This window comes from Aricia agestis, chromosome 19, assembly GCF_905147365.1.
Source record: "Aricia agestis chromosome 19, ilAriAges1.1, whole genome shotgun sequence".
Taxonomy (NCBI): Eukaryota; Metazoa; Arthropoda; class Insecta; order Lepidoptera; family Lycaenidae; genus Aricia; species Aricia agestis.
The window spans coordinates 3,097,022-3,111,219 of NC_056424.1; the positions used below are offsets into that span (position 1 = coordinate 3,097,022).

At 43.5% G+C, this 14,198-nt stretch overlaps 1 protein-coding gene across 1 annotated transcript; it reads right to left on the minus strand.

The window, feature by feature from the left end:
* Nucleotides 1-195: 195 nt before the first annotated feature.
* LOC121736443 (xaa-Pro aminopeptidase ApepP-like) lies at nt 196-13,843 on the minus strand. Its single transcript, XM_042127635.1, has 18 exons — nt 13,812-13,843; nt 12,595-12,671; nt 12,152-12,273; nt 11,697-11,868; nt 10,395-10,501; nt 9,977-10,112; nt 9,740-9,835; nt 9,396-9,472; nt 7,729-7,863; nt 6,900-6,974; nt 6,468-6,545; nt 4,224-4,354; nt 3,240-3,392; nt 2,449-2,581; nt 1,660-1,837; nt 947-1,038; nt 658-771; nt 196-410 (listed from the first exon to the last, which is right to left on the minus strand). Exons 1-18 carry the CDS (start codon nt 13,841-13,843, stop codon nt 216-218), a joined length of 2,103 nt encoding a protein of 700 aa, XP_041983569.1. The 3' UTR covers nt 196-215.
* Between the last annotated feature and the right edge of the window lie 355 nt (nt 13,844-14,198).

Consider the following 14,198-nt stretch of genomic DNA (forward strand, 5'->3'; position numbering starts at 1 on the left):
CTCCTCGAATGTTATAGTTAAGTACATAATTAGAACTTTTTACGAATAATATTGTAGAATGGTCATAAGATGGTCCAGGAAAAAAATATAGGATAAAAAGGACAGGAATTTTATTAAATTGTTGATAGTTTTTATTCCAATAATAATATTAAATATTAAGTGAGTACAGGCAATACTACAAAAAAATATTTAATAAACATGTTTATATATTTTATTTATGCTCTAAACCATAGAGTAAAGATGCTCAGTAATAGTATCAGAGGTGACAAAGTGAAGAAGGCAGCGGAACTGCGGTATATCGGTGAGCATTCCTGCTGCAACCAGTTGTAGTCTTCCGTCAGATTCCTCTCCAATAGTATTGGTCCAAGTGTAGCCAGCACCCTTGCGTGGTAGTCGTTTATGTATTTTAACTGTAAAACAGTCAAGACTCAAATTATTTTAATTCATTTGAATATAAGCTGCATGTTGTGCAAGAGTTGAAATAAAAAATTCATAGAACTGAAAGGTATGGGTAGTGAACTGCTTAAAAGTATATTTTAATACTTTATTACCTCTATTTTTTGCTCCCTGGCGGGAAACTGGCAAAGCAACACACTTACCAATAAGCCAACGAGGTTGCTCATTTTGTTTTAACAAAAGCAGTCAAAATATCTTTACCTCATGGTCATTGAGTAAGTTGACATCCAAGCAGGCGGTCTGGTGGGGCGCCAGCGATATTGTGTAGAAGCCCAGCGCACCCACGCCATCGAAATCACCAACTAAACCTTCAGCCTGACGAAATATAAATTAAACACCTTATTATTATGGCCTTTTATAATATATTGCTTGTCTAGTATGTTTTGTAAAATTTTACAACGGGTAATTTTCCTGCAACTCTTTGTTTCCTCATGGTAATCGGTATAGTTTAAAAATTCCATCCATCCATTCTACAATAAATTGTGCTTACATAAATGTGATCTGCGTCGTTGTTCATCTCGATGACTTCGACGAGGTCCTCGTGTCTGATGCCGTATTCGCCTACCTCGTAGTACCCGGGCTCTGAAACGGTCACCAACCATCGTCAGTTAACACCGAAACGAGACGCTGCACAGACTGGGTTGCACCAACTAACTTTAACTACATTGCAAAATGTCAAATCTTTGGTTAAAGTTAAATATGGCGTCCTTACCTCGGCTCATACGTAAATTTCTCCGGTTAAAGTTAAGGTTAAAGTTCAAGGACGCCATATTTAACTATAAAAATAACTTTAACTTTAACCACGCCTCTGGTGCAACCCAACCTTAGCGTTGAGTGTTGACTGACACTGACGCTGATTCGGTATCTCAATGAGCCACTGTTTTTGAGATACCGAAACACGTCAGTCCATATTTTCGAAACGAGACAAGTGCCCGTTTCAATGTTTTTTGCTAGATACAAGGAAATTAGTGCATCAGTTGTCATTTTAATCTCTACCAGGTTTAATGATGGGTTCTTTGTGAGCCCTTTTGGATATTTTATTCAGCATAATCTGTTAGCACTGCTGAAAATCAGCGCTAATAAACGTATTCTAATATTTCAGAGAGAATATTGCATACTTATGCCTATTTATCATGGTGTCGTCGAATGGCGATGAACTAGCAGTTATTATAATATAATCCTCTTTTTCTATCTCTCTCTCACCGTCACTGAAGATCATCCCAGCGGAGATGCCGGGGTCAGTGGCGATGGGCGAGCTCAGTATCCAGGACGGTCCCTCGTGCACGTTGAGGAAGTGGCCCACGCCGTGCCCCGTGCCGTGACCGTAGTTCAGCCCCACGTCCCATAGCGCCTTCCGAGCGAGGGTCTCTAGAACGTTGCCCTGGAAATATAAGAGCGGTGACTGTTGGTCATACGACTACAATAAGCAATAGCGCCGGTTTATCAAAGGTTCAGTGATTTTGAAAAGGCAAAGACAGAGCTCCTTCTAGGTTGACATTCTTTATAATGAGTTTTGTCTGTTACCTCTAAACCATAGGTTCTCAACGTGGGCGAATATGGGCGTACCCAGGTTCTGAGCCAGGGGGGGGCAAATTACCCAGGTTCTAGTGCCGGGGGGGGGGGGGAATGGGGAAATTACCCAGTTTCTGGGCCAGGGGGGGGGGCAAATCATATTTTTCATAAGCATGGTGTTTATAAAGAATAATAATTTTTAGTTGTAAAAATATTTTATTGCAAACAAATGGCAAAAATTCGTTTTCTAATTTTAATTTTTATAGATAAAATTACTAAATATACTTAGTACGGACGTCAACATGATCCAGGGGGGGGGCTCTGCTCTATACCGATGCACCGATTATGCTGATGCAGATACTTAATGTTCCGCAGTTCCGGCAAAGGACATATAATTTTTTTTGTCCCTGAAAAATGTACAGTTCCTGCGCGACAAACTAATTTCGTCGGTGGGCGTTACTAGTTCAATATAACCCTCACCATGATGCCGCGGGGGAAGACAGCGGTGCCCAGCAGTATCTGTCCCTGCAGCACGCGGGTGAAGGCAAGCCGCTGCTTGTCGGTGGGGGAGGAGCTCATGTGACGTGTGCGTGTTATGTCCGTCGTGCCGTCCCTGGAATGTATGTAAGTTACTTGGATATTAAGATGCTACCTAATCTGTATAGTTATGGCACTTAATGCCAACACCAGTCGTCCATGGGCTATAAGAGCATGGGCTTGACTTGCAACACGAAAGCATTTTTCGTAAAGTATGCGCCAATTATGACATATAGAGCTTTCGGAACTGCGTTTCGGCAGTGTGTAGCGTCGCAACGTAAACGGTAACAGAGCAATATTATGTGTTACGTGAAAAGCGACGCGATATGTTTTAAAAACATGTCGCGTCGCTTTTCTATATATATATATGTCGTAGGATGATTTGATAAATCGAATTTTCGCGAAAATTCTAGGGATTTCGCGAAAACACGGATTTATCAAATCATCCTACGACATAATATATAAAACTCAAAGGTGACTGACTGACATGGTGATCTATCAACGCACAGCCCAAACCACTGGACGGATCGGGCTGAAATTTGGCATGCAGGTAGATATTATGACGTAGGCTTCCGCTAAGAAAGGATTTTGATCAATTCCACCTCAAAGGGGTTAAAATAGGGAATGAAAGTTTGTATACAATAATACTTCTTAACGCGAGCGAAGCCGCGGGCAAAAGCTCGTCTATTATAAGAAGAATTGATTGAACTAGCTGCAAATTAGTGCTACCGCACCGGTACTGTCCTCCCGAGTCCACAAGCAGCATGTCGTCCTTCGTGATGACGCGCTGCTCGCCCTCCGGCGACGGCTTGTAGTGTATGACGGCTCCGTTCTCACCCGCGCCCGCTATCGTCGAGAATGACGGACCGAAGTAGTCTAGCTCCTCACTGGAATCATTTCAAAAACACAATGTAATATTATAAAACATTTTGTATGTCATTTAAGTAAGTACTAAGTACGAATTTTAACGTTATCATACTAGCGATTGGCGAGCGAATTTAGGATGAAGCAGGCATACCTACGTTGCGATTTGCGAACACGCCCTGGCTGCGCGCAGAAGACGACGTGGATACGTGGCGAATACGTGACGTTTTTAAAATCGCGTGTTTGCATCGAGTTTGCAAATGCCGTGACGTATTCGCTGCGTCATGCGTGCCCATCCCGCCTTGAAGCCGCTCACCATGCCCTAGCATGATAACGCCCTTAGAGGGCAAATGGCCGCGAGGCAAGTGGCAACACTGCTCCTGTGAGTTGCGTCGTCGGAAACGACAATACAACAGTAAAACAGAACTAACGAGTAGGCCGACTCTTCTTCTTCTTTTAAAAATGGCCGCCTCGGTGAGTTGCCAATGTCAGAAGAGATCTCGAAAATACGCTTGACGCAGTATGTCATAATATCATGGTCATATCGGCCGCCGCGCACAGTACTAATGCGTTACTAATATTCTGAAACATGTTGAAAGTGACAGTCGCGCCCAACTCTCGTATATTCGCCCGTTGTTTGAAGTCGAGGTACTCCTTAGTTCTGTCTACTCTGACAACACCATACTGTCCGTCATCAGTCGTTACTCGTTGTGTCAAAACAATGCGCCCGACGACGCAACGCTATTCCATCACCCCCGCGTTCCATTTGACGTTAAAAACGATCGAAACGCTCAAAATCTTCGTAATCGAAACTAGAGAATGCAATATTAGCAGTTAGCACACACTATACTGACCCTCTCAGCTCGTCCAGCTTGTTGACGACGTCGATCTCGGTGACGGCGACGCCGGCGTCGACCTGCGCGTGCACCCACCGCAGGAACCGTACTACTGCCAGACCGTCCTTGATGTGCGCGTTACGGAAACCCTGGTACAGAGGTCCGATTAGCATCTTTTATTTACTCGTATTCCCGATAGATGTCGCTTTATCCATATAGTTTGCAACAAAGTGAAGCTAGAGAATACGCAAGGTGCTGACGAGTAGGTAGGATTACGAGGCGAGAGTATAAAGTCATTATAGGACTGCAGCTATATTTTGTTGATTTGTCGCTTTAATACGTTGCACAGCGTCAGTGATGTGGCAGTGTCGCTTTAAAGTATAGATTACACTCGCTTCGAAAGCCATCTTAAGCTGATCGTGGTGTAATGTGTCGAGCCAGCGGACGGTCGCGCTCCACGTTATGCACACGCAGCAAATATTATTAATTATTAATTAATATTATTTTCGCGAATCGCGCGGCTGATTGCCGCTGCACGTCACCATGGCGCTCGTGGCGAATGAGTTGCTGGCGTTTATCCAGCACGCCATCGACACAATGGACGAGGTTAGCATAATGCAGATCTGCAAGTCCTCCTTCACCAGCGAGGAGATTTGCCAGGGGAAGCATTTGCTCTACGAGACGCTCGGCCAGAGCGCGCGAATATGCCATCGCGACGGAGGGATGGAACAGAAAGAAGCGTGCAGGATATAATATCATTGCTGAAGCAGACGGATCCGGATGAGGTGCCGGCTTTTGTGGTGAAAAAACTACACAAGCTGCCGCCCGTGACGCTGGACCACGTCGACGTCGTCACCCTCTTAACGGACATCAGATTCCTGAAAGAAGAGTTGGTCGAAGTTCGAGGTAGACTGCAGGCATCGGAGTCTACGATCAGCGATCTACGCGTAATGAATTATCACAATTAAAGAGTGGTAATTCAATATGTAGGTCACCTGATGCCTTGTTTGTCACTCGCCGACGTGGTGCGCAGGCGATCACGTTCAGCCCGTCAGCACTTTCAGACGGGTCAACGCCCGAGCACGTCATCGCCGCCGCCGCCGCTGCCCCCGCCGCCCGCGCCCCGCCTGCAACGGAGCCGCGGCCGAACTACGCAAGTGTCGCCGCTTGCCCCCCGCCTCCTGCCCCGCGTTCCAAAAACAAAGGGCAAAAGGAGGCCCCTGCAAAGGATTGTCCTCCCTCCGAAAAGGACCGAAAGTGCGATGATGACGGGTTTATAAGAGTGGAGAGGAAGAAGAAGAAACCCGTCGTCCGCAGCCATCGCGGCACCGCACCTGAAAGACCCGAGCAGCTGTTGCGGCGTGAGACTCCCGCGACGCCGCTGTACGTGTCCAGGCTGCACTGGTCCACGACGGTCGAGCAGGTCGTGGACTACATCAGGAGCAAGACCCACTTCGTCTTGAGGGTCGAGCGCTTGGAGTCCCGCCACAAAGTGAATTTTAGTTCCTTTGTGGTGAGAGTCCCGACGCACCATCTACCCACCTTCGAGAAGGAGGAGTTCTGGCCGATTGGAGTCGTCTACAGGAGGTTCCGAGGACGACTTCCGAACACGTCGCGCCCCACGTCGCAGACAATACGTGTTTAGTGTTTTAGTGTTAGTGTTAGTTTTTAGTATAATTGTATGTATGTTAGTCTATAAGGTATTTATAATATGGGCCAGGATGCCTGAGTTAAATAAATAAATAAATAAAATAAATAAATAAAAAATTGTCAGCACCTTACGCGCCGTACGCGTCGAACGCATCGCAGAGTGCAGCGGACGAACGTGCGAGGTTTTTTTTTATGAAATAAAGGGGCAAACGAGCTAACGGGTCACGTGATGGAAAGCAACTTCCGTCGCCCATGGACTCTCGCAACATCAGAAGAGCTGCAGGTGCGTTCCCGGCCTTTTAAGAGGGAATAGGATAATAGAGGAGGGTAGAGAAGGGAAAAGGGTAGGGGATTGGGCCTCCGGTAAACTCACTCACTCGGCACAAGCGCTGTTTCACACCGGTTTTCTGTGAGCCTGTGGTATTTCTCCGTCGAGCCGGCCCATTCGTGCCGAGCATGGCTCTCCCAGGTCAAAAACATTCCATACAACGAAAACGAACTGTTTCACATCATTCTATACAACGAATTCTAAAATGCGGCGCGTTCGGCGCTTGCGTGCTAATAAATGTGCGATCACCTTTAGTCAAACAAATAATTTAAAAAAAATCTTACTTTCAGTTCAACTTCGTTCTTGATGCACTTCATGAGCGCGACCGGCGACACTGTACTCAGGGTTGTCACAGCGCTGTTCTGCAAAACATTCAATATCACTTCTCCACAGTCAACTCGACTATATTATTCACATACGAGTAATTTTTTTTGTCGTGTCGTGTCGCGTCGCTACAACACATCTAAACGGGTGACTAGACGATCAATTTTACTGTGCAATATCATGTATTGTGCAATATTATTGACCGTCTATGGTTGATATTGAACGCTTTTCATGGTAAATATTGAATTGCCCGCCTTTCAATGTTATTGTCAAATAAATTGTTCAATAATATTGCACAGTAAAATTGATCGTCTAGGCGCCCCGTAAGGTGACTTTCCGATCCTAGTTGCAAGCGATCGCGACAGAAAAAAATCAAACAAAACGCCACTTACGGTCTCGGCGGCGACGTATACGGCGTGGCTGCCATCAAGAGACAACCACATCGTGCTGCCGGTCGGTAGGTCCGTCTGAAACATAGATGTAGCTTAAACAATATTCAGTAGCGGGGCTAGGGGGGCGACGCTGGGCGACTTCCTAGGGCGCCGGATAAAAAGGGACGCCGAAGGCAAACAAAAAGGGGCGCCGCAATCCCCCACACACTACCAGCACTGGTGCCGAAGAAATCTCGCCTAGGGCACTGGTAGTGCCAAAACCGGCACTGCGCATATTATAGGAACTTTATCCTGGCAATATATCTGTACAATCGGCTAGTGTGTGATGACTTTAATCTTTAACGGTAATGTATAGGTACTTTTAGTTGTAGTAGAGATTAAACGTTCAAGTAGAGATCAACATTTTAAATGAAATGTCATAGTAATCGGGAGCCTAAAAACTTCTTCACAAAACGTCATTCTTACATCCATTTAAAAATGTTTCGTGATAGAGTAGCATTCGTTGATGTAAGTGATTCATAATAATTAAGTGTAAAATATATTGTGTTCAACATTTTTGCTTGGATAGACGTGACAGTCTAAAAACTCGATACTACGGGCTGCAGCCTTGATGCACGAAAAAGATGACGTCATTGTTAGTTAGTGTCACCGTTAGTGACGTTACGCTCATTGTCGCGTTCTACAAGCGAGAGCGCGGCACTACGAATTGAGCCGATCGCTCGAGCCGATCATGCGTCTCTCTCGTTCGGCTCAATTCGTAGTGGTCACGTAAAACTACCGTCCGTAAACCGACTTTACAGACAACCATTTTTTTTTACTGTATACTCACACTCAAACTGGCCAGATAGGTGTATATGTCTGCGTATGGTCTGGCGTCGACGGTGGTCAGCTCGGAGGCCAGGAACTGCACGATGTTGGCCGGCAGCTGACCGTCGCCCCAGAAAAGGATCACGTTGTTCGACGTCTGCAGAGATAGACAAAAATTACCAGCCGGCCTAGCCGAGTCGAATTCGTAAAGTTACGAAGAAATCTGTAGTTGTAGGTATAGGTCTTTGGTAGTTTCGATATTGCCAATGCGATAAAGAATATTCTGCCGTAGCCCGTAGTCAACTAAGATTACTTTTGAAGAGAGGAGAAAGTACAGTCCACCCTTTCTATTACTAGAAGGAGCTACACAGCCAAGCGAGAGAGAATAGGCGAAAATAAAATACGTATTATACGTAAATATAAAATCAACTTTTGTAAATATGTAAAAACTATCTTTGTAAATATAACTGTAAATATAAAATATGTAAAAACTTATTTAAATGTAAATTTATGAACTATAAATTTTGACAAAATAAAATGAATTTTGTTACGATAGTATAAAAAGTGACTGAGGTCACTACACTTACATAGAATTTAAGCCCGGCTGCACATTATCCGAAATTTCTGATCAGAAAAAATCGGACACCCGCCGGAATGCACTCTGTTCATACATTTTGTTGTAGACCCCGCCTACTATCAAAATTCTGACGTGTTAAAATGTATGAGCGGGGCGGGGCGTCCGAATTTTTCTGATCGGAAATTCAGCCGGGCTAAAAGTGCGTATAATATAATATTATATTATGCATAAATAGGTATAATCTTACGCCTAAGTTATAGAAATATTTACACATATAGCTGAAGCCATGGGCGTACCCAGGTTCTGGGCCAGGGGGGGGCAAATTACCCAGGTTCTGGTGCCAGGGGGGGGCATATCACCCAGGTTCTTGGCCAGGGGGGGGCAAATCTGATTTTTCATAAGCTAGGTGTTTATAAAGAATAAAAAATTTATAATTTTTGGTTGTAAAAATATTGTATTGCAAACAAATGGCAAAAATTCGTTCTTAATTTTTAATTTTTATAGATAAAAGTACTAGATAATATACTTAGTAGGAACGTCAACATGATCCAGGGGGGGGCAGCTGCCCCCCCTGCCCCCCCCTCGGTACGCCCATGGCTGAAGCATCTTTAGTCTATTTTGATACGTTGGAAGAGTCTCTTCATAGATAGGAACTAAACAAACGAAGAACGTGTAACGGACAAAATTAAGATTTCTCAGAAAGTGATATCAAATTATGAACGCTTCCAATTAGTACTTACTACGGGGCTGGTACTTCTTTGTATTTTTTATGAGTATAACCACTTCAATTTTGCTGTCCATATGTACGAACTCTGAAGCAATCCTAGGACGCTGCCGCCCCCTCCTAGGACGCCACAGGAGACGCTGCCGCTGCTTCTATAACTGCGCCCTTGTTTTTTTTTAAATATAGGTGCCCAGAGCAATGCGTTGCCTATATGTACAGGCCTCCCTGGTCTGGCCATTCTTGCGCCCCCCAGAGTCGGCGCCCTGTGCCTTGGCACCGGTGGCACCGCCCTATTTACGGCACTGCCCATAGGCCAGGCCTATACTGCCTATACATAAATCCAGAGCGTCTACTCTACCAATAGGTTAGGTGTATTAATTGGACTCACCAAGTCAGCTCTTATCACGAGGTATGCGAAGAACACCGGGTTGTAAGGGATATCCGAACCGCGCAGGTTTAGGGTATCTGAAAAATAAAAATCGTGTTTTTCTATCCGACAAAATATATAAGATGATCTGATGGCAATGCTAGCGGGCCCCTAGACGATCAATTTTATTGTGCAATATTATTGACGGTCTAGACTAGTTAATATTGAACGCCCGCCTTTCAATCTTAATGTCAAAAAAATGTCAATAAAATATTGTTCAATATTATTGTAGGTTTAGGGGCTGCCTTACTAAAGTTAACTAAAGTTCAGTACAGTTTTAGAGGATAATATTTAGTCGTACTCACAAGCCACGTCGTCAAGCGCGGTGAGTATGAGGGCGGAGGCGCCGCGGGCGTTCATCTGAGCTATCAACTCCGATATCTTGTCGCTTGATGCTTTACCTGAAAGAAAAAATAGTACATTTCTTAGACACTTGAGTGAAGACAGTTATGGCGAATGGCCAAAATCACATATAACATTGTCGTTTTGTAGGCCGCACCCCGGCCGCTCTGCGACATGTATACACAAGTGTGACGTCATACCGCTGAAGTCCCGCTGCAGGGTGATGAGGGGCTCGCTGGGTCGCGGCGGCGGCGGGTCGTCCAGCGAGCGCCGCGCCTCGTCCACCAGGTTGTCCGTCACAGCAACCAGCCGCACTCCGACCGCTGACAGCGAGTTCTGGTAATAATAACATTATGCAGGCCGCGCAAAACTTAAAGGTGACTGGGTAGAATAGAAGGGGAAGGCGCGGTGTTAAATTTTAAGTTTAAATATTGACCACGTGACTTAGCGATGAAATCCATCAACTTTCTAGTTTTCTAACTTCAATATCGTACTATTACATTATCTTTTTTGACTGAAGTCAACTGGGCATGATATGTTCCTTGTTGTTGGAAAAGGCAAGATAATTTAGCCGAGATATAAAACCAGATAAAATTGTGTCGTTGAATAAATATTTACCTCAAGAGCGATCCAGGCAGTTCTGGTGTAGGTAGTGGGATCGACCCCCACGGCGGAGTCGGCGGGCAGGTTCGTGGCCAGCCAGCTGTCGATGGGCGCATCCGTACCTGAACACATTTCATGACACTTCTATTAAACTTAAAGGTTTAATCGTAGGCCTGACTACGCTGCAGCGACGCGACACGTTACAGCAGAGAAACTACGCGAAACGGCACTTCAGTTCCATGGGAAGTGAAGTATTGTTGCTGCAGTGTGCGCACTTTCTAGACCTTAAGCGTCTCCCAGACAGACGCGGCCTGCGGCGGCGGTGGCGGTGGCGGTCAGTTGGATGACTTGGCCACGTGGCCGCGTGTGTCTGTGTCGTTCCTAGAACTCTCAAGTCATCCAACTGACCGCCACCGCCACCGCCACCGCAGGCCGCGTCTGTCTGGGAGACGCTTTAAGTAAGTTTGAAGACAAATAAATTTTCATTATTTTATATTATAATATTAAAAATATTAGTTTTTAATTTTATACTCGATTACAAGTTAAGCTAATGCTCAGCTGCCTTACTCCCGACAGAATCAGAATCGAATCGGGAATCGAATCAGCTCGATCTGAACAACTTTTGCTACTTCCGACATAATATATACTAGTGCAAAGTCGTACTGCGGCTCAATTTAGAATTATTTCGATCTCAACGGCTTTTCCCACTCCTGACAGCTACACTAGCGCACGATCGTGCTGCGGCTCAATTTGGAACTAATTTGATCTCAACGACTTTCCCCACTCCTGACACCTATATTAGCGGATGATCGTGCTGCGGCTCAATTTGGAACTAATTTGATCTCAACGACTTTCCCCACTCCTGACACCTATACTAGCGGATGATCGTGCTGCGGCTCAATTTGGAACTAATTTGATCTCAACGGTTTTTCCCACTCCTGTCAGCTATACTAGCGCACGATCGTGCTGCGGTTCAATTTGGAACTAATTCGATCTCAACGGCTTTTCCCACTCCTGTCAGCTATACTAGCGCACGATCGCACTGCGGCTCAATTTGGAACTATTTTGATCTCAACGGCTTTTCCCACTCCTGACAGCTATACTAGCGCACGATCGTGCTGCGGCTCAATTAGGAACTAATTCGACCTCAACGGCTTTTCCCACTCCTGACAGCTATACTAGCGCACGATCGTGCTGCTACTCAATTTGGAACTAATCAGACTCGTAAATCAAAATCTTATCAGTTTCGGGGGTAAGGCTACTGATTTTGGTTTTGGAACTTCGTCTTTATTTTTAATAATGATAAACAGACAATACCTTGCCGCATTAACGTCCACACGCTAGTATCGACCTCCATGTCGAACTGCGTGAAGTATCTGGCGTCGGTCCACACGAGCGCCGCGGTGCCCGTCACCACCGCCGTGCCTGCCGACCCTGACAGACCCGACAGCCACTCCCGACGAGCGTCGCACGGCGCTATGTACTGGGACTGAGAGATATAAGACGTATAATAATCTTAATTTTATTAAAACAGTAGTTACATGTTAACATTTATAAGCCGGCCCCCGTTAAGGTTATCGTCAAATATGGCGTCCATTATGGACTTTTACTAGGGATTTGACCGTTCATTTGACATTTTGTTATGGTTAAAGTTATTTACAAGTAAGTTGGTGCAACCCACCCTTAATCTTTTTTTATTATTATTTTTCTTCTTGACCTAACTTGAGTATTTGAGTAGTTGGCTTGTCTGTCTATGAAACAATAACACTTACGTTATGCGCGTCTGCCGTGGGTACGATGTACGCGTGTACGTTCTTGGCGGCCATGGCGGCGCGCAGGGCGGTCACGCGCGACAGCGCCGCCTCGCGACTCAACTTGCCCTCGAACGGCACCGCTGAAATATTTTTTTTATTTATATATTCTACTTTATGCCTTTAAATATTAAATTTGATTTATTTATTAATATAATATACTTACTACTTTATGACTTTCAATAGTAAATAATTAATCACTAAAATATATAGATTACATGCGTGCAGATAATTATTGGTTGCAGAGAAATCTCAAAATATTTTACATTAATGTCATGTTAAAACCGATCATAGTAAGACTTTTTGATATTAATAAGTGTGCACTGTGTAAAATAATTTAAGCAAATGTCATTTATTGTAATTTCGTATACTTATCTACTTGAACTATAAATCTTTCAACTTACTAGAGACGGGATCATCTGGTTCAGCAAGCAAGGTAAAATAATTCCGTGGATATGCAGCCACCAGCACAGTGCCTGCTCTGAAAAAGTATTACATATCATAGGATAAAAATTCGTTACTCTTGAGGTAAAAAATATATATATAAACATACGAACATATAACCTCCTCCTTTTTGGAAGTCGGTTAAAAATCAGTACTCAGCATACTATATTGATAAAGAGAAAAGTGAAAAAATATGTTACACTGAATAGCTACTCAAAATAATTACTGGATTACCATTATTGTAAAAGTGCGTTGATACCCTTATCTAAATCCATGGACCATGCAACATAAACAAGTAGGTACTTAGCACTAAAAGCTTCGTCTGTATTAATCTCAACAGAGTATTTGATATTTATTTCTCTCTGTCATGTATCTCATCTTAAATAGAACTTAGAAGTATTTCTATTTAGGAAAGAAAGAGGTCTCTCTTTTCTAGGAGGTGGATACTTTTCTCGTCTTAAGTAGGGATTTCTCCCATCTGTTTATTCAATGAAACTTTTCCACCATACTCAAATATAATACTAGGTTTGGAACAAAATCCCGGTTTTAATTTTTTTTTCTTTCATTAACTTTTCCTTCCTATTCCATTTATATTTATATTACATTTATATTATACAACTTTTATATGTAATTTTTGTTGAGATTTACCGGATTTTGATGAAATTTGCCATGGTAATTGTTCAAGTTTTGGAGCCGTAGTTTGGAGCATAATTTTCATATGTCGAATATTGTCTTCATACTTGCGCATAAGACGATATGTGTACCAACTAACAAGTACGCACTAGTGAAACTGCCTACGTTCGAAGCGACAGTCAAATTACATACTGCGAGTTTCTTACGCCGGTTCTTCTCGCCGGGTTAGTTCCCGAACCGGTGGTAGGCAACATGTAGTTCAACGTTCTGAAAATATTTTATTCAAATTTATTCAGAAATAAAACAATTTTTTTTTATGGGATTTGGGCCTCTAGGATGGAACTTAAGTTCGACCGTACCTAATACAACTTTTACCAATATCACAATGTCATGTCAATATCTATTTTAACCACCTACATCCCTACTATTCGTAATAAGAGTTATAGGTATTTTTTTGGCTTATTTTATTTAAAAAATATTTGTGATTTATTCGCCACAGTTTTTTGACGTTACTATTAAGCCAAACAATAAATTAAATACTTACAACAACACCAACACATGGACCCCGCACGCCATTGTCGACCAAACTAAACACAATCTATGCGATTAGATTAACAATGGCTCTCAGATAAAAGGATTAACATTATTAATAAAAGGGATACCGATAACAATATCAATATTACTTTTAATCAAACAATCTCTCTCGCGATAAAATTCAGGACTATAGTGTTTTCGCCACTACCTTGGGTCCTTTGGTTACGTATAAGCTTTGTAACATTTTAAGAGATGCCCCTAAGCCGAGACTGCACTAAAGCGACACTAGGCGGCAGCGAAGCGACGCGACATGTCACGTCTAAATATTCTTTGTATGAAATCGTATCAGTTAAGCCCATAAAGTTAATATACCTAGCGGAATAGAGCAACAAACGAG